Here is a 20,717-nt window from a genome sequence, read left to right on the forward strand (position 1 = left end):
GACCAAGCCCCATAGCTAGGCAAGGTGGCTAAGCGAGTCCCAGCCAGTGCTGAGCACCTTTTCCACAGGGGTTGCAAAGCAAGTCGCCGTCGTTGCTGTGAATTGTGTGGATGTTAAGGAAATCTGACATCTCCCGTTGACTTTGCTTGTGGTTGGCGGCGGGCTGGGAGGATCGTAAACGGGGATCCCGTAAACACTAACACCCCCCACGATACTGTACCTGGTCATAAATAGATGCCCCATTGTCAAGGGCATGAATGGTACATGTAATCCTCGACCTACAACAGTTCATTTAGTGACCAAAGTTAACAGCCGCTCTGAAAAAAAGGCCTTTTTTCACTATTCCTATTCTATTCTACTCATTACATTACTCTTTATTCTTCATTCCAACATTTATTCTGCTCTGTTCTGTTCTATTTTATTCTTCATTCCAATATTTGTCTTGTCCTGTCCTGTCCTGTCCTGTTCTACGCTTTATTCTTCATTCCAACATTTATTCTGTTCTGTTCTACTCTTTATTCTTCATTCCAACATTTATTCTGCTCTGTTCTGTTCCATTTTATTCTTCATTCCAATATTTGTCTTGTCCTGTCCTGTCCTGTCCTGTTCTACGCTTTATTCTTCATTCCAACATTTATTCTGTTCTGTTCTACTCTTTATTCTTCATTCCAACATTTATTCTGCTCTGTTCTGTTCCATTTTATTCTTCATTCCAATATTTGTCTTGTCCTGTCCTGTCCTGTCCTGTTCTACGCTTTATTCTTCATTCCAACATTTATTCTGTTCTGTTCTACTCTTTATTCTTCATTCCAACATTTATTCTGCTCTGTTCTGTTCTATTTTATTCTTCATTCCAATATTTGTCTTGTCCTGTCCTGTCCTGTCCTGTTCTACGCTTTATTCTTCATTCCAACATTTATTCTGTTCTGTTCTACTCTTTATTCTTCATTCCAACATTTATTCTGCTCTGTTCTGTTCCATTTTATTCTTTATTCCAATATTTGTGTTGTGTTGTCTTGTCTTGTTCTGTTCTGTTCTACTCTTTATTTTTCATTCCAATATTTGTTCTGCTCTGCTCTACTCTACTTTACTCTACTCTGTACTCTACTCATTATTATTCATTCCAACATCTGTTCTGTTCTGTTTTATTCTATTCTATGCTACGCTACTCTATTCTTCATTTCAATATTTGTTCTGTTCTATTCTAATCTATTCTATATTCTTTATTCCAACATTTATTCTGTTCTGTTCTATTCTATTCTATTTATATTCTATTCTCTATTCTATTCTCTATTTTGTTCTGTTCTATTCTATTCTATATTCTATACTATTCTAGTCTAGTCCAGTTTACTCTACTCTACTCTACTCTACTCTACTCTACCGTACTGTACTGTACTCTACTCTACTCTACCCTACTCTACTCTACCAGTTTGAAGAACATGGCCACCCTGTTTTGTTTGTTTATTGGACCCTTCATGACACTTGCACTATATTTAGCAGGAATCTGCCCCAGGTCACTATTTCTCATCACCACTTCTAGCATCCCACCCAAACTGCAATATATATATATAAATGTATCAGTGCCCATTTTGAGAGGTTTTTTGCTCGTTCGGATGCCTAGGTCTGGCTGGGCAGTGCTGTGTCTTTAAGAGCCCCGTAGCCCATGCCAGGGCCTCTGACCTGGCGGCACCCTCAGCTGAGTTGGATTAAGGCGCTGGGGCGCCTGGTGGCTTTCATGCTTGAACATTCTTTCACTGCCTAGCAGCTTAACAAGTCCCTTCTCTCAAAGGCTCGGTGGGCCAGGGATGGGCTGGTGGCCTTGAAAGCTCAGATCAGGGCCGGTTGGTTGAATTAACCCAGCGCCTCCACCGCGAAGGGGGAAAGCCATCCGTGTGCAGCTTTCCTCTCGTCCTTTGGGGATCCTTCATCAAGGAGGAGAACGTCTGGTCCATGCGTTGAGGCTCAGAAGGTTCCCGGGAGAGCTGCCACTTGCAGAAGGACGGATGCCCCAGGAAGGGGGAACATGTGGCAGCCCCCGACAGGCAGGGATCCTGTCCACATGTCCCCCGGCCTCCTTCCTGCCCATGAAGGACTTCACCGAGGTTGCCTTCCACCTGGAGGAGCAGAGTCAAAACCAGGTACGGGCTACAAAAAATGGTGGAAGTTCTTAAGCATTCTATTCTATTCCATTCTATTCTATTCTATTCTATTCTATCCTACTCTACTCTACTCTACTTCTATTCTACTCTACTCTACTCTACTTCTATTCTATTCTACTTCTATTCTATTCTTCTCTACTCTACTTCTATTCTACTCTACTTCTATTCTATTCTATTCTACTCTACTTCTATTCTACTCTACTCTACTTCTACTCTACTTCTACTCTACTTCTATTCTACTTCTATTCTATTCCATTCTATTCTATCCTATCCTACTCTACTCTACTTCTATTCTATTCTATTCTACTCTACTCTACTTCTATTCTATTCTACTTCTATTCTATTCTTCTCTACTCTACTTCTATTCTATTCTACTCTACTTCTATTCTATTCTATTCTATTCTACTTCTATTCCACTCTACTCTACTTCTATTCTATTCTATTCTATTCTACTCTACTTCTATTCTATTCTACTTCTATTCTATTCTATTCTATTCTACTCTACTTCTATTCTACTCTACTTCTATTCTACTTCTATTCTATTCTATTCTATACTTCTATTCTGTGATTAGACACACACGGAATTTGTCTTGGTGCAGATGCTCTCAGTGTACATAAAAGAAAATATAGATTTGTCAAGAATCATGTGGTGCAACACTTAATCATTGTGGTTACTTAGGGCTGTGCAGTATTTTCATTCTCGCTTCTTCCACTACTTGGTGAGCAAAATTGACCTTTTTTGCAGGCTGCTCAGTCCCAAAGCATGTTTTATTATTATTATTATTATTATTATTATTATTATTATTAATTATTATTATTATTTATTAGATTTGTATGCCACCCCTCTCCGACCGATTTGCAAGAAAAATGGAAGGTTACTTAAAAGGGTGGGAGAAGACTTACAAGAGACCCGATAGATTCAAAACAGGCCCCATTTTTTTCCCCATGTCCCCAGGAAACAGTCATGTTGTCTTTGCCACCCAACTTGCTGACCGAGTTCTCCAACCCCGTGTTTGAGGAGGACGGTGAGACGCTGACCCAAAACCAGCTGGAGGAAGAGAAAGAAGGCAGCGATGGCAAACTCACAGCCAATGGATTTGGTACTGATAAGTCCACGTTTTGGAGGGGTGCTGAGATGGTACAACGCTAGTCACAGGATGGGGAGAGTCGGTGTGGTGTGAAACCAAAGAGGCTGGACTAGAAAACCAGGAGGATATGAGTCCAAGTCTTCTTCAGCCCAACCCACCACGCCAGGGAGTTACTGTCAGGGAAAGAGAGCCCTATGAATCTTGCCTTGAGTTGCGCAGAAGTGAGAACGGGATGGACTTGATCTTAAGGATAATAGTTACAAGGACATTATGGTTTGGGGGCACATCATTTCAGGGTGGCGAGCACACCTTTCTATTTCTATGGTGTTCCACAGCTTGATGTTTTTCAGAGAGGATGGACTCCAGCTTCCATCGCTCTGAGAGAGAAAAATCCAGAGCTTTGCCTCTCAGGGGCATTGTGGGAATTGATCTGAGTGGGTGAGAAATGTGAGAGCTGAAATAAGGAAGGAAGGAAGGAAGGAAGAAGGAAGAGATAGGAGGGAAAGGGAGGAAGGGAAGGAGGGAGGGAGAAAGCAAGGGAACAAGGAAGGAAGGAAGGAAGAAGGAAGAGATAGGAGGGAAAGGGAAGGAAGGAGGGAGGGAGAAAGGAAGGAAAGAAATATCTCCAAATCCAGCAAATTATTAAATCTGCTTTTGTCTGGATAGTCTGAACCTCTCGGGAGCCCCAGTCAAAAGTCTCGTGCTCCAGCCTCTCCCCCTGGGGACTATCACCAGAGGTCATCGGAACAGCCCAGGGAGGGGGTGGGAGAGGGTGCCCTGATGGGCAACTGGCTTTTCCTCCCCGCAGCTCAGCAAGTGCGAGAAGCAGCCAGCAAGAAATTCCAGCCGGACTGCAAATTTTCCTGGCTTTGTGTGACCCTCCTGAGCCTTCTCCTCCTCCTCCTGCTGGCCTTGCTTGTGGGCATCCTGGTCACCTACCGTGAGTTCTGGCTGGAGGGCTGCGGTTGGGGAGGGACATTCCTGCCACTGAAGCCCATCCCGGGCCAATACGGGCTTATTTATTTATTTATTTATTTATTTATTATTTGGATTTGTATGCCGCCCCTCTCCGAAGACTCGGGGCGGCTTTGGGGGAAGCCAGTGGGGACCGCCCTATATGTCTGCCTGAAGCTACGTGGGTGAGAAAGGCAGGGCATCTAATAAGACCCCCAAAGGTCATGTGCTTTCATTCTGAGAAGCCAACGTTCTTGAACGCACAAGAGGGAATTATTTTCAGGCCCCAAATACTCTGAAATGTGTTTACCGTCCCCGTCTTAATTGTTATTTGCGTCCTTTTCATATATTCAAAATCATGTTTATATTTTTATGTTATCTTATATATGCCAAATAAATAGGTAGGTAGATAGGTAGGTAGGTAGGTAGGTAGATGGATGGGTGGGTGGAGATGATACATAAATGGATAGATAGGTAGGTAGGTAGGTAGATAGATAGATAGATAGATAGATAGATAGATAGATAGATAGATAGATAGATAGATAGATAGATAGATAGACAGACAGAGAGACAGAGAGAGATGGATGGATGGATGGATGGATGGATGGATGGATGGATGGATGGATGGATGGACGAATGGGTAGATGGACGAATGGGTGGAGGGATGAATGGGTGGATGGACAGATGGACGAATGAGCGAATGAAGAAATGAACAAATAAAGAAATAAGCAAACAAATAAAGAAATGAATGCATGCATGAATACATGAATGAATGAACGAAATAACAGACAGACAGACAGACAGACAAATTCTCCCCAAAAGCTTAAAACCCAGGTACTATTTCTTGTTCTTTAATATATATTTTTTTCCTTTTTAAAGGCACATTTTGACTTTTAGGAGTCTTGGAGAGGAACCAGGCTGAAAAAAGTCAGGGAGGGGGTGAGAACCGAGGAATGGAGCTTTCAAGACCCCCCAGGGTGTCTTTATTCTTTTCCTGCTCAATTTCTCTCTCACTTTTTCTCCCTTTATTACCTGGAGGCAGAGCTAAAGTCCCCTGCTCCGAGCAAGACCACTTTGGAGACTTTCCTTGGGCACAACGTCGGCAACGCCACCTTGGCTTCGGTCGGGAGAACTTCTTGGGACCTCACCTCCACGCCTGCCCCATCACAGAGAGATCTGCAGGAAACCACAAAACCAGGGCCCGGTGAGGCCCGGTTACTGCTGAGGTTGCTTCTCTAACCTGGTATCTCTGATCTGGGCAGGAGTCGGTTTCAGTGACCTTCACTACCGGTTCAGAACTGTGAACTCTGAACCCAACCCTAACCTCTAACTAAGTTCAGAGAACCCCCAAATCCCTCTCCTGCCTGGCCCCACCAGGAAGGTGAAAAATGGACCTACCAGAAGTTCGGGAAGGCTAGAAGTGGGCCAGAAATGGAGGCTCCAGAGGGTATCTGGAACCTGGGGAGGCCATTTTTGCTCTTCTGGAGGCTTGAGAATAGCTTCCAGTGCCTGGGGAGGCCATTTTTGCCCTCCCAGATGCTTGAGAAAAGGCTCAAGGAAAGCCTCTGGAAACTGGGGAAGCCATTTTTGCCCTCCAGGAGGCTCTAGGAAAGCCTCTGGAGCCTACGGAGGCCATTTCATCCTCCTGGGGGCTCAAGAATAACTTCCAGAGCCTGGGGGGGCATTTTTGCCCTCTGGGAGGCTCAACAAAACCCTCCAGAGCCTAGGGAAGCAATCTTTGCTCTCCTAGAAGCTTGAAAAAAGCCTCCGGAGCCTGGGGAGGCTGTTTTTGCCCTCTCAGAGGCTCAGGAAAAGCCTCCAGATCCTCTGGAGGCCAAAAACGTCCTCCACCTCCACCATGGTGCAGGAGGCTGACTAAGCCGCACCCTCATGGCCATGCCCACCCAGCAACCAGGAAGGGAACCCATTGCTGACCTTTCTGAAGCCCAGCCCTGGAAGCCTTGCCTCATTCTCTGCCTTCTTCTGCAGTGTGTGGAGGTGAACTTGGAGGCCTTGAGGGCACCTTCAACTCTCCCAACTACCCCGATCCTTACCCACCCAATGTCCTCTGCCAATGGCACATCCAGGTGAAGTTGGGAATGGTGATTCAGCTGAAGATAGAAACCTTGGATGTGGAGGCCTCGGATCTGTGCTTCTATGACCGGCTGGAGATCTACGAGGAGTCGGATAGCCTCTCCCTTTGGGACGGGAATACCAGGTAGGTAGCAGGTAGGAGAAGATCTGGACCTGTTTGTGTGGGTGTATGTGTGTGTGTGTATCTACAGATGTTTAGCTGCTAAGCACAATTAAGAAGGGAATCAAAAATAAGTCGGTAAGTGCTGTATTGCCTCTGTATAAATCGATGGTGAGGCCACACTTGGAGTCCTGTGTACAGTTCTGGTCCCCGCACCTCAAGAAGGATAGAATGGAACTGGAAAAGGTGCAAAAAAAGGGCAACAAGAAGAATCAAGGAAATGGAGACCCTCCCTTATGAAACCAGGTTGCAACGCCTTGGTCTCTTCAGCCTTGAAAAGACGGCGTTTAAGAGGTGACATGATCAAACGGTATAAAATCATGCATGGGATAGAAAAGGTGGATAGAGAAAAATTATTTTCTCTGTCACACAATACTAGGACAAGGGGACCCTCCCTAAAGCTCACAGGCAAGAAAGTGAGGACAAATCAAGGAAAATATTTCTTCACCCAGAGGGTCTTTGGTTGATGGAATTCCCTTCCAGAAGAGGTCGTGACAGCTGTCAGCCTGGAGAGCTTCAAGGCAGGATTAGACAGATTCATGGATGCCAAGTGTATCATAGGTGGTTATTGAAACGGATGTCCATGTGCCGCCTCTATGTTGGTTGAGGCAGGCAGGGCTCCCCTGAGTACCGTTTGTTGGGGGTCCAGGGAAAGGGAGGGTTTTGCCTCCTCTTTGTGCTCAAGATCCCCATGGACACTGTGTGGCACAGAATGCTGGACTCGATGGGCTTTGACCCGCTTAAGCAGGGCTCTTCTCAGGTTCTTCTCTCTAGCTTTCCTGGATCCTCTATCCAGAGGACTGAGACACAAAATACCTACATTTTAAGGGATAAAGGCATATCCTGTAACCAAGTAGGTAGGAAGATTATTTATTCTTTCCTATGGTCCCCCTGGTGGTAAGAGTTGGAAATGTTGGCTTACTTGTTGATTTGTTCGCTTTGTTTTTATACTTATTTCCATTTATTATTTATTTGTTTATTTGTCAAACAAGTGTAGAAGTTGGAGTTGAAGTCCAAATATCTTCAAGTTGCCAAGGTTGGGAAACACTGCTCTAGTCTGCCCATATACTCTTTCCTGTATTTTATCTTAGGATGGATCTATGTTTATCCCAGGCATGTTTAAAGTCAGTTCCTGTGGATTCACCAACCACGTCTGCTGGAAGTTTGTTGCAAGCATCTACTACTCTTTCCGTTAAATAATATTTTCTCACGTCACAACTGTGAATGGTCACTAAACAAGGACTGCCTGTAGATCTCTCTCCAGGAGGAGGTGGGTCCACCTCCCCTTGCTCCCTTGCTTACGTGGTGTCTTTTACAGGTACTGTGGCACTGTAGCCCCAGCGACTATCAACACCAACTCTAACCAGATAAAAGTTGGTTTTGTATCCGATGATAATATTACTCCCTCGGGGTTCACGGCAAGGTACCGAGCCATCCTTCCCAATGAAAGTAAGTGCTAGATAATTATTTTCTTTTCCTTCCTTCCTTCCTTCCTTCCTTCCTTCCTTCCTTCCTTCCTTCCTTTCGTAACAGAACAATGACATATGCCTCTCCTATAATCCTTATGTTTATATCTTTTTTGCCTATATAACTCTTCACTCTAGGTATATGTTACTCATCTGACGCTGCCTCTTTCAAATCTCATTTTCTCTCCTGGGTCTACCATCAATTAATTTTAATTTTGGCCCAAAATTAACCGCTATAGCTTAACTTCCAGAGTATTTATATCTCTCGTGCCTCTTAATTCTAAGACACATTGCTCCCTCCCAAGTGCTGGCTGTTTCTTGAATGAATTTGAGGCCCAAGAGAAGACTTGATTTGACACAAGACGAACACTATGGTTGTCCCCATATCAATGACCCAATGGGAAAGTTTCATGGCAGTAACGTTCCCAATTAGCCCAGCACTGATTTATTACTCAGTCACATGGATGCATTGCTAATTTTATCCTCAGAATGTGGGAAAGTTCTAAATTGGTGAGGGAAACAAAACACGGTTTGCGTGAGAGTTTTAAGCTGGCTTAAAATCTTTTTGATGTTAGGGAAACTAAAGACTGAGCATTACGTGAGCATCACAAATCGAGCGATGACAGAATTGGTGCTGTTCTTTCCTCCTCTTCCTTCTCCTCCATTTCTTTCTTTCTTTCTCTCTGTCTCACGTTCTTTCTCTTTCTTTCTTTCTTTCTTTCTTCTTCCTCCTCTTCTTCCTCCTTCTCCTTGTTTTCTCCTCCTCCTCCTTTTTAATTTTTCTTTCCTTCTTCATTGTCTTACCTTCCTCTTCCTTCTCCTCCATTTCTTTCTTTCTTTCTCTCTGTCTCACGTTCTTTCTTTTTTTCTTTCTTTCTTTCTTCCTCCTCCTCCTCCTCTTCTTCCTCCTCCTCCTTGTTTTCTCCCCTTCCTCCTCCTTTTTAATCTTTCTTTCCTTCTTCATTGTCTTATCTTCCTCTTCCTTCTCCTCCATTTCTTTCTTTCTTTCTTTCTTTCTTTCTCTCTGTCTCACGTTCTTTCTCTTTCTTTCTTTCTTTCTTTCTTTCTTCTTCCTCCTCCTCCTCCTCCTTGTTTTCTCCTCCTCCTCCTCCTCCTTTTTAATTTTTCTTTCCTTCTCCATTGTCTTATCTTCCTCTTCCTTCTCCTCCATTTCTTTCTTTCTCTCCCCCCTCTCTTTCTTTCTCTCTGTCTCACGTTCTTTCTCTTTCTTTCTTTCTTTCTTTCTTTCTTCCTCTTCCTCCTCCTCCTCCTTTTTACTTTTTCTTTCCTTCATCATCTTTTCTTCCTCTTCCTCCTCCCTTTTTTCTTCTCCTCCTCCTTCTCCTCTTCCTTCCCTTCCTTCTTTCCTTCCCTCCTCCTCTTCCTCCACCTCCTTCTCCTTCTCCTCCTCCTTTTTCCTTGCCTTTTCTTCTTCTCCTTCTTCCTCTTCCTCTTCTTCTTCTTTTTCTTCTTCTCCTTCTTCTTCAAAGTCTTGCAAAGCTACATTTCCCAAAGTATGTCACAGAAGAAGGGAGTCAAGTCAATTGCAACCAGTTCCAAGGTAGACTGGATTTGATCTGAACCTTTAACTCCTTGACTTCCGTTTCTAGAGAACTGCTCCTGGGACGAATTCCTCTGTGACCGGGGACTTTGCCTCCTTCCAGCCTTTGTGTGCGATGGTCACCAGGACTGCCTGGACAATAGAGACGAAGCCAATTGTAGCACAAAGCATGTAGGTATGGTTCCCACAAAGCCAGGAAACGTTGCTGTGACTCTGCCTCACATGAGGAGGACGAGGAGGAGGAGGAAATTGGAAAAATAAAGGAAGATTTTGCGGGGATAACCAGCAAAGTACCAGTAGCAGAAATCCATGACCATCTATGATGCTGGTCATCTCTTTCCAGGTTGCGGTGGGACCTTGACCAGCTTGGAGGGACAGTTCTTCTCCCCAAACTACCCCAAACCATACCCACATCTACAGGTGAGTGAAGACCTTTGAGAATCCAAGCTTGAGCCTTGGGTGGGTGGATGGATGGATGGATGGATGGATGGATGGACGGACGGATAGAGAATTTTCGAGGTAATATCTCAATGCAGAAGGAAGAACTACCAAGAGAATGATGAGTCATTCTGAGGCAATTAATCATGCAGCAACCTGATCAGGGGATAGGTATTTAAATATACAAGAGCTTTAGCATTTGCTCTTTCTGCTCTCTGCTCTCTGCTCTCTGACCTCTGATCCTGCTCTGTGTGAAGTGTGCTCTGAAGTTGCTGTTTTGCTGTATCGATCTGTTGGTTCCTGTGAGTTATTGAAATTGAGATAGTTGTAGTGAGATACTAGTGTGGTGTATGTATAGTAAAGTAGAATACAGTTAGTAGTGTAAATAAGAAGTAAATATATTTTTCCAAGACTTCCTACTGCTGCTGGGTTTCATTGAAGACTTCAACCAAATTCCATATCTATCGGTCTGTGGCTAGCTGGTTGGGTTGGTTAGCTGCTTGGGCTGGCTATCTTCTGAAAGTGCAGCTCTGATAGGACCCTCTTCCAGATTTTTAACCACCCCTTTTGACACCCCACTTTCTTAGCTCCCCCATCCTCCTCCCTCCAGGCCTATCCTGGACTTCTTCTCTTCTCTTCCAGATTTGTCTCTGGCACATCTTGGTGCCTGTGGGCCATGTGATCCAACTGCAGTTCTACAACTTCAGCCTCGAGTCCCATGATGACTGCAATTTTGACTTTGTGGAGGTGTATGACAGTGCCGCAATGGGCGGCAGCAGCTTCATGGGTCGGTAAGCTGGACTCTTGCACAAACACCCACACACATTCCCTTTCTTCTTCTTCTTCTTCTTCTTCTTCTTCTTCTTCTTCTTCTTCTTCTTCTTCTTCTTTCTTCCCTCCTCCTTCTTCCCTCCTCCTTCTTCTGCCCTCCCAACCAAACCATGCCAAACCAAACCTTTGGACTTCCAGTAGGCACGTTGGGTTGTTTTTGGCTCTCCCCAGGGCTCAGGAAATCCTCCTGAAGCTGTCGGGCCATTTTTTTTTTCTCCATCCCCCTTTTCTATCCCATGCATGATTTTATACACTTCGATCAAGTCATTCCTTAAACGCCGTCTTTTCAAGGCTGACGAGACCAAGGCGTTGCAACCTGGTTTCATAAGGGAGGGGCTCCTTTTCCTTGATCATCCTTGTGGCCCTTTTTTTGCACCTTTTCCGGTTCCATTATATCCTCCTTGAGGTGTGTTGACCAGAACTGTACACAGTACTCCAAGTGTGGTCTCACCACCGATTTGTGGTCCTTGTGGAATAATAATCCAGGTGGGCGTGCTCACCTTGGCTCCAGATTCTTGGTTGACGCCTAAAGTAACCACCCCACATTTCCAGAACTGAGTTTGACTTCCCCGCTCACTGCAGGTTCTGCAACTCCAATCCACCTCCTGTGTTGACTTCATCCCAACACGTCATGACTGTTCTTTTTGTGGCTGACGAGGAGATTGTGGATGATGGGTTCTTTGCTACCTACCGCGCCCACAACCTGAGTGAAAGTAGGTAATGGTGGCTCCATTGAGGGTAAAACGATGAAGCTAAACATCTACTGGCCCCTTGCCCCAAATAAAAGGGGGTTAGACCCAGTAATGGTCAGTATTAGTAGGAATATTGTGGGTTTCTTGTGCAGTCCTTGGTGTTCTCTGAACTTGGTTGTTTAATGATCAAAGTAGGGAACAGTATTAGTACATCAATGATGTTCCCCAGTTGAACCATGAAACATCTGCAAGAAAACAATAACAATAGGAATAGCATTTAAACTTATATCACGCTTCACAGTGCTTTTACAGCCCTCTCTAAGCGGTTTACAGAATCAGCCTCTTGCCCCCAATGATCTAGGTCTTCATTTTACCGACCTCGGGAAGATGGAAGGCTGAGTCAACCTTCATTCAGTCGGTCAGGAAGGAAGGAAGGAAGATAGTACTTAAATATTACATACCACTTCATCTTGCTTTTATAGCCCTGTCTAAGCGCTTTACAGAATCAGCCTCTTGCCCCCAACAATCTGGGTCCTCATTTGACCCACCTTGGGAAGATGGAAGGCTGAATCAACCTTCATTCAGTTGGTCAGGAAGGAAGGGAGGAAGGAAGGAAGGAAGGAAGGAAGATAGTACTTAAAACTTACATACCACTCCATCTTGCTTTTACAGCCCTCTCTAAGCGGTTTACAGAATCAGCCTCTTGCCCCCAACAATATGGATCCTCATTTTATTCCCTTTGGAAGGATGGAAGGTTGAGTCAACCTTGAGCTGGTGGTGAGATTTGAACCGCTCAACTATAGCTAGCAGTTAGCTGAAGTAGCCTGCAGTGCTGCGCCACCCTGGCTCTCCCTAAATTGACTTGATTAGATTTTGGTCTTTTCTTTTTTCTTTTTTAGTTTGATTATTCTTTATTAATATTAGTATTAGTAATAGTTTTTCGGTTCTTTATTTTTCTTTTTTACTATTATACTTTCTTTTTTTCTTAGCTTATAAGCTTTTTAATTTTATTTAGGAAGAGGTGGTAAGGGTTTCTAGAATTATTATTATTATTATTATTATTATTATTATTATTATTATTATTTGTTGGATTTGTATGCCGCCCCTCTCCGGAGAATACATGGGTAAGAGGAGTAAATATAACAGCTTGATTGTGTTTGTAAGAATGAGATGAAATTATTGTAATAAGGTTCAAGGAAATCAAGGTGGAATTTAATTAGATGAAAATTTGGATATCTGGATGACAAAATTAGAGGTCAAGTTTGGGGGGTAGGATTGATACTGAAAATAATTTAATTTGAAACTATTAAACTTTTTGGGGGACAGTTATCTATGATTTACTAACTAAATACTCTTATTTATTTATGATTGGATTGGATTGGATTGGATTTGTATGCCGCCCCTCTCTGCAGACTCGGGGTGGCTAACAACAGTAAAAAGACAACGTAAACAAATCTAATATTTAAAAAAATCCCCAAACCCCAATTTAAGAGATCAGTCATATATACAGTCATACCATACATAAATTTTATAAGCCTAGGGGAAGGGAATATTTCAATTCCCCCATGCCTGACGACAGAGGTGGGTTTTTATAGAGCTTACGAAAGGCAAGGAGGGTGGGGGCAACTCTGATATCTGGGGGGAGTTGATTCCATAGGTTCGGGGCCACCACAGAGAAGGCTCTTCCCCTGGGTCCCGCCAAAGTCTTTTTATTGTAACCCAACTATTTTGAAATGTATGGGGAAAAGTTTGTATGGAGGGGGGGGGGGATACTAAATTATTCAGCCAAGCAATCCAGGTCTCATGAGAAGAGTTGTGGTCTCTTGTTCACCAGCTCTGTCCTTTCTGAGATGGGACACAGTTTTGGGTTTCTGGATTCCTGTAATTAGGGTTTGGTTTTCCCAGGCGAACTAAAACGACCTTTTGAGAAGTCCTCTCCATGTACGAGATGTGGGGGTTTGTGTTTACATAAGCAGAAAGATTGTGTCTCCTATTACATAATTGGATAGAAAGAGAGACAGATCGGTCTTTCTCATGCTTGGCAACTTTTAAAGATATGGGTGGGCTGCAGTTCCCAGCCTTCTTGGCCGTGCAGTTCTGGGAGTTTGAAGCCACGCCTCGTGAAGTCACTGTGGTTGAGGACCAGTGCTGTGGGTGGGTGGGTGGGTGGAAGGAACGAAGGAAGGAAGGAAGGAAGGAAGAATGAGAAAGAAAAGGGAAGGGAAGGGAGGGAAGGAAGGAAGGAAGGGAGAATGAGAGAGCAAAGGGGAGGGAGGGAAGGAAGGAAGAATGAGAGAGAAAAGGGAACGGAGGGAAGGAAGGAAGGAAAGAAGGAAGGAAGGAAGATTGAGAGAGAAAAGGGAAGGGAGGGAGGGAAGGAAGGAAGGAAGAGTGAGAGAGAAAAGGAAAGGGAAGGAAAGGGAAAGAAGGAAGGAGGGAGGGAAGGAAGGAAGGAAGAGAGAAAAGGAAAGGAAAGGGAAGGGAAAGAAGGAAGGAAGGAAGCAAGGAGGGAAGGAAGGAAGAAAGGAAAGGATGGAAGGAAGGAAGGAAGGAAATGAAAGGAATAAAAGCTGAGTTAACCTTGAGCTGCTCAAGATCGAACTCCTAGCAGTGGGCAGAGCTAGCTTGCAATACTGTATTCTAACCACTGGGACGGAAGGAAGGAAGGAAGGAAGGAAGGAAGGAAGGAAGGAAGGAAGGAAGGAAGGAAGGAAGAAAGAATGTATGGGTGGATAGGTTAGTGGGTGGGTGGGTGAAGGGAGGGAGGAATGGAGGGATGTAATGTTGGACAGATGGATAATTGGATGGATAATGGCGCAGATGTTTGATACAGTCATTGTCTAATCTCAAGAGCAGATAAACCCCTTTCCAATTCTCACCATGTTGCCTCAACTGCCTTCACCCCACCAACAGGGCCTTCATTATAAATTACCAAAGGGGCAGCGGAACAACACAATAAAACGACAGAAATCATGAACAGGGAAGTAAGGGAAACGGGTGTCTTCTCTGGTATCCTCTGCAAGGCGTCTTGCGCTTCCTTCTGTTCCTTTTTATTTTTATCTTTCCAAAGAATTTCATAAGTGGACCTCCTGTGCCTTCTACCGTATTAACCTAGAAAGCCACAGCAAAAGTATTAAAGGTACAAACCACGTGGGCAGGTGGTTGCACCGGACAAGATGTTCCATCCTCCTGTAAACTCTTGCTTGGAAAGATGCAAACATTAATTTTTAACTTCCGCACATGGGCTTCACTTCACTGGTTCTAAACAGTCCATAAGCTTCTTAAAACCCACCTCTGTCGTCAGGCATGGGGGAATTGAGATCCTCTTTCCCCCTAGGCCTTTACAATTCTATGCATGGTATGTATGTATGTTTGGGTTTTTATATTAATGGGTTTTTAATCGTTCTTAGTATTGAATTACTATTGTACACTGTTTTATTGTTGCTGTTAGCCGCCCTGAGTCTCCGGAGATGGGCGGCATACAAATTCAATAGATAGATAGATAGATAGATAGATAGATAGATAGATAGATAGATAGATAGATAGATAGATAGATAGATAGATAGATAGACAGACAGACAGACAGACAGACAGACAGACAGACAGACAGACAGACAGACAGACAGACAGACAGACAGACAGACAGACAGACAGACAGACAGACAGACAAATCAATCAATCAATCAATCTTTGCTTCCAGCAGCTGGTTTCTGCAGGACTGGACCTCAATGAATCTCTGACTTCAAATCGAGAAATCTAAGGGAAGTGTTGTGAAGTCAACACTTGTGAGGTGTTTCCTGGCCAAGCTGGGGCCAACAGATTGTGTTAAGGCCAAGAGCTTTGTGCCTGTCCTATTTGGGGGGCATTTTTCCAGATGTTCTGGGGTTGGTTTTTTTTTTCCACGTGAAGAATTGAGGTGGCTATTTTCAAGCATGGCACAAGAATAATCTGGATTTATTTTTTGGGAATCTCTGGCTTCAAAAGGAAAGACCAGAAATATAATGTGGGCAGAGTAGACATCTTCATCGTCTTAAGGAGTGCTCCTCCACCTTGTTGGCTTGAAGAATGATGGACTTCAATTCCAAGTAGGTCTCTTATTAAGCAGTGTTTCTCAACTTTGCTTTCTTGAAGATGGGTGGACTGCAACTCTAAGTAGACATCTTCGCTGACTTAAGCAATGTTCCTCAACTTTAACAGCTTGAAGATGGGTGGACTTCAACTCCCAGAATTGCCCAGATGTCCATCAGTCCTTCTGGTGGACCTGAGCCTTGAAGAGCTAATCTTGCTTTATCCATTCCATATGGGTGTAGCTCTAAGCCAATGAATTTCAACCTTGGCTGCTTGAAGATGGGTGGACCCTCAACTCTCAGAATTCCCCAGTTGTCATCAGACCTTCTGTTGGAGCTGTCTTGAAGAACCATCCTTGCTTCATCCATCCCCTATGGGTGTAGCTTTAAGCCAATGTGTCTCAACCTTGGTAGCTTGAAGATGAATGGTCTTCAACTCCCAGAATTGCCCAGATGTCTATCACTCCTTCTGGTGGACCTGAGCCTTGAAGAGCCAATCTTGCTTTATCCATCCCATATGGGTGTAGCTCTAAGCCAAAGAATCTCAACCGTGGCTGCTTGAAGATGGGTGGACTTCAACTCCCAGAATTCCCCAATTGTCATCAGACCTTCTGTTGGACCTAAGTCTTGAAGAACCATCCTTGCTTCATCCATCCCCTATGGGTGTAGCTCTAAGCCAATGTGTCTCAAGCTTGGTAGCTTGAAGATGGATGGTCTTCAACTCCCAGAATTCCCCAGATATCCATCAGACATTCTGGTTGACCTTAGTCTTGAAGAGCCAACCTTGCTTCATCCATCCCATATGTTTGAAGCTCTAAGCCAATGTGTCTGAACCTTGGCTGCTTGAAGATGGGTGGTCTTCAACAACTTGAAGTCCATCCACCTTCCAACTGCCAAAGTTGAGAAATACTGCTCTAAGTGATGGACCTGATGTCTTTCCCATAACAACTCCTTTTTCCATTAGCCACCCAGATGAAGTGGGTGGGAATCAAACTGCAAGAATAGGATTGGGACCAGGACTAGAACCACCTTCAAGCTGCCAAGGTTGAGAAAAAAACCCTGATCTTGATAGTCCAAGGGAATTATTTTCTCTAAATCTTTCTCTCTTTTTCCCTGCCCCTCATCCCGATGCCAAGAAACATGTGGACCTTTGGAATTTGTCTGCGGGAATGGTGAGTGTGTGGCCCAGGAGTTTGTGTGTGACAGCTGGAAGAACTGCCCGGATGGAAGTGATGAAGTCAACTGTACCAGCATTTCTTCCACCTCTGTGGGTGAGTGATGTCCTCTTTGCCTTTTCTTGGCCAGTTGGCAGAACTAGGCATCGCAATGTCCACCACTCAGACCTTACCTACTGCAACATTCTCTACATGGGTCTACCTTTGAAGAGTGTTCGGAAACTTCAGATTGTGCACTATGCGGCCGCGTGAGCAATCATGGGCCTTCCTAGGTACGCCCATGTTTCGTCAACACTCCACGGCTTGCACTGGCTGCCAATCACTTTCCGGACACAATTCAAAGTGTTGGCAATGACCTATAAAGCCCTTCATGGCATTGGGCCAGAATACCTATGGGACTGCCTTCTGCCGCACAAATCCCAGTGACCGATTAGGTCCCACAGAGTTGGCCTTCTCCGGGTCCCGTCGACTAAGCAATGTCATCTGGCGGGATCTAGGGGAAGAGCCTTCTCTGTGGTGGCCCTGGCCCTCTGGAATCAATTCCCCCCGGAGATTCGAATTGCCCCCATCCTCCTTGCCGTCCGCAAGATGTTGAAGACCCATTTATGTCACCAGGCACGGGGTGACTAATCTCCCACCTTCTGACTTGTAGCACTTGAGTTAAGCTAAGTTAAATTAAGTAAGTTAAGTAAGTTAAGTGAGTTAAGTTAAGTTAAGTTAAATAAGTTAAGTTAAGTTAAGTAAGTTAAGTAAGTTAAGTTAAGTAAGTTAAGTTAAGTTAAGTAAGTTAAGTTAAGTAAATTAAGTTAAGTAACTTAAGTTACGTTAAGTTAAGTAAGTTAAGTTAAGTAAGTTAAGCTAAGCTAAGTTAAGTTACGTTAAGTAAGTTAAGTAAAGTTAAGTAAATTAAGTTAAGTAAGTTAAGTTAAGTAAGTTAAGTTACGTTAAGTTAAGTAAGTTAAGTTAAGTTAAGTAAGTTAAGCTAAACTAAGATAAGCTAAGTTAAGTTAAGTAAGTTAAGTTAAAAAAAACCTGAGGCACCAAAAGGAGACTGGACGTGTCAACTCTGTAGAACAACTCTGTAGAACAACAATTTTTCCACAATTTCCTTTGTTTTCAATGCAGGCAGTCCTCTCCCCCCACAAAAGCAGAGGACAACCCAACTCTTCACAATTGTGTTCTGCTTCCTCTCTGAGACGTTTCTCTTCTCTCTTCTCTCCCACCCCTAGCGGAGGCCTCCTGCGAACCCATCAAGATAGAAATGTGCCAAGGTCTCAGCTACAACGCCACCTCCTTCCCCAACATCTGGCTGATGATCCCCCATCAACAGAGTGCGGAGGAGCTGCTCCAAGACTACATGGTGAGGCTGAGGGCAGATGTGAGGCTGGCCGGAGGGCGGAGAGAGGGGTGGGAAGAGACTCCTGATTGGCACAGAGTGCAGGGATGAATTCTAATTTACCTTGATGCCAGTTTGTTTATTTTATTTTATTTATTTATTTATTTACTTATTCATTCATTCATTCAATTTTTATGCCGCCCTTCTCCTTGTTGGAGGCGAGAGTCTGACTCTCTGCAAACTACTTTGAGACGACTTTAAAGCACTGTGAAGCAGTATATAAGTCTAATTATTTTTTTTAAAAGAAAAGGTCCCTTCCAACACTTTCAATCCTAGGTAGAGGCTGGACTAGATGACCTGTAAGATCCCCTCCAACTCTGTTAGTGGTTAAAAACTCTGCATCGATAGAACCTCAGACCTGCAACAAAGGAGTTCCTAAAATTCCCAGCCCCTGACTGAACCCAGCCTTCTCTTTTTTCAGGTGCTGCGGGATCTCAGGTGCTATCCTTACCTGCGCTTGCTGATCTGCAGCCTCTTCGTCCCCAAGTGCATCCCGGAAGGGGGCATTTTGCAGCCCTGTCGCTCCGTGTGCGTGGAGGCGGAGGAGCATTGCCGAAAACCCCTGGCCAGCTTGGACATCCTCTGGCCCTTGAACTGCAGCATCCTGCCTGACTCCGCCAACCCTCTCGAGTGCTTCTTGCCTTGAGGACCCCCCACCCATCGAAGTGCCCGGACCAGAAGGAAAGGAGGGAGGAACCAGTTGGAGGCAGCCAGGAGAAGCCCCACTCCAGAAGATTTTATTTATTTCATTGTATTTTATTGTCAAGTACATATTTGTGGTATACAAAGATATAACAAAAACTTCAGAAGAGAAGGATTTAGGGGTAGTGATTTCTGACAGTCTCAAAATGGGTTAGCAGTGTGGTCGGGCGGTAGGAAAAGCAAGTAGGATGCTTGGCTGCATAGCTAGAGGTATAACAAGCAGGAAGAGGGAGATTGTGCTCCCCTTATATAGAGCGCTTGTGAGACCACATTTGGAGTACCGTGTTCAGTTCTGGAGACCTCACCTACAAAAAGAGATGGACAAAATTGAAGGGGTCCAAAGACGGGCTACAAGAATGGTGGAAGGTCTTAAGCATAAAACGTATCAGGAAAGACTTCATGAACTCCATCTGTAGAGTCTGGAGGACGGAAGGGAAAGGGGGGACATGATCGAAACATTTAAATATGTTAAAGGGTTAAATAAGGTTCAGGAGGGAAGTGTTTTTAATAGGAAAGTGAACACAAGAACAAGGGGACACAATCTGAAGTTAGTTGGGGGAAAGATCAAAAGCAACGTGAGAAAAATATTATTTTACTGAAAGAGTAGTAAATAAAATACAGGAAACAGTATAAGGGCAGACTAGATTGACCATGAGGTCTTTTTCTGCCATCAGTCTTCTATGTTTCTATGTTTCTATGACGGTCTTGGCATATTCGGGTTTCTTCCCGTGCAGGATTTGGAAATTTCTGGCGACATTTCGACGAGGTCCCACTCGTCATCTTCAGGGTTCTAGGGCGAACACAGCGAGACCAGCCTGAAGCACCAGACAGAAGCACCAGCCTGAAGATGACGAGCGGGACCTCGTCGAAACGTCGCCAGAAATTTCCAAATCCTGCACGGGAAGAAACCCGAATATCCAAGACCGTCACACCTGTACCTGTGAAAATCTACGAAAACAGATATAACAATGTTTATATACATGATACTAGCAAGAGAGAGTAACATTAGGACAGAGGACGGAAGGCACGCTGGTGCACTTATGCACGCCCCTTACTGACCTCTTAGGAATTGGGAGAGGTCAACAGTGGACAGTCTAAGGGTAAAGTTTTGGGGGTTTGGGATGATATTACAGAATCTTGTAGTGAGTTCCATGCATCAACTACTCGGTTACTACAATCGTATTTCCTGCAGTCAAGTTTAGAGTGGTTTACTTTAAATTTGTACATGTTTTGTGCCCGTGTGTTGTTGTGGTTGAAGCTGAAGTAGTCGTTGACAGGAAGGACTCTGAAGAGGCTTCCACTTATAAACCCATTTTAAAATAATAGTAATAATAAATAATTATAATAATTATAACAACAACAGGAGCTGCGTCATCTTCTGGCATCATGAAATCAATCCTTAGTGGATCCCTTTAAAAAAGCAGCTTTTAATAAAGAATTCACCCAGCTGCTATGGCCTAGAGGATGGAGCTCTTGCCTCACCATCAGGAGGTTGTGAGTTCGATCCTAGGTAGAGGCTAGATGTAAGGGTTGGACTAGGAAAAGTGAGAGGATTTCACCACTGAGCCACACCCAAATCCTGCAACCGTTCGCCCTATGTTGGAGTCTGCAGGCTATTAATCATCATAGTTGCTGTTCTTTGCAAACAGACAAAAAATGTTTCCAGATTTTCTTTCAAAGAAAACTGATTCTGTGCAGAATCCCTCGGCAGAACCGAGGTCCAAATGAACCAAATTTGCTCCCTTTTGCAATTTGTTATTTTCACGTCAAGCAATAGAGTAGAGTAGAGTAGAGTAGAGTAGAGTAGAGTAGAGTAGAGTAGAGTAGAGTAGAATAGAATAGAATAGAATAGAATAGAATTTTATTGGCCAAGTGTGATTGGACACACTAGGAATTTGTCTTTGGTGCAGATGCTCTCAGTGTGCATAAAAGAA

The 20,717-nt window shown here is 44.1% G+C and overlaps 1 protein-coding gene across 1 annotated transcript; it reads left to right on the plus strand.

Annotated features, from left to right (window-relative positions):
* The first annotated feature begins 2,003 nt into the window (after nucleotides 1-2,003).
* MFRP (membrane frizzled-related protein) lies at nucleotides 2,004-19,011 on the plus strand. The gene is made up of 13 exons (XM_070765198.1): nucleotides 2,004-2,138; nucleotides 3,115-3,259; nucleotides 4,056-4,187; nucleotides 5,244-5,405; nucleotides 6,191-6,419; nucleotides 7,774-7,904; nucleotides 9,532-9,657; nucleotides 9,826-9,902; nucleotides 10,563-10,711; nucleotides 11,334-11,464; nucleotides 16,647-16,781; nucleotides 17,915-18,045; nucleotides 18,503-19,011. Exons 1-13 carry the CDS (start codon nucleotides 2,004-2,006, stop codon nucleotides 18,725-18,727), a joined length of 1,908 nt encoding a protein of 635 aa, XP_070621299.1. The 3' UTR covers nucleotides 18,728-19,011.
* Nucleotides 19,012-20,717: the final 1,706 nt, after the last annotated feature.

Source organism: Erythrolamprus reginae, chromosome 12 (genome assembly GCF_031021105.1).
Source record: "Erythrolamprus reginae isolate rEryReg1 chromosome 12, rEryReg1.hap1, whole genome shotgun sequence".
Taxonomy (NCBI): domain Eukaryota; kingdom Metazoa; phylum Chordata; class Lepidosauria; order Squamata; family Dipsadidae; genus Erythrolamprus; species Erythrolamprus reginae.

Bases quoted from the DNA above. Each gene is read 5' to 3' on its own strand.
- MFRP (XM_070765198.1), top strand. From the start codon at position 2,004: ATGCCCCAGGAAGGGGGAACATGTGGCAGCCCCCGACAGGCAGGGATC. The intron at 6,420-7,773 runs GTAGGTAGCAGG...TGTCTTTTACAG, and splicing joins CTTTGGGACGGGAATACCAG to GTACTGTGGCACTGTAGCCC. The intron at 9,903-10,562 runs GTGAGTGAAGAC...CTTCTCTTCCAG, and splicing joins AACCATACCCACATCTACAG to ATTTGTCTCTGGCACATCTT.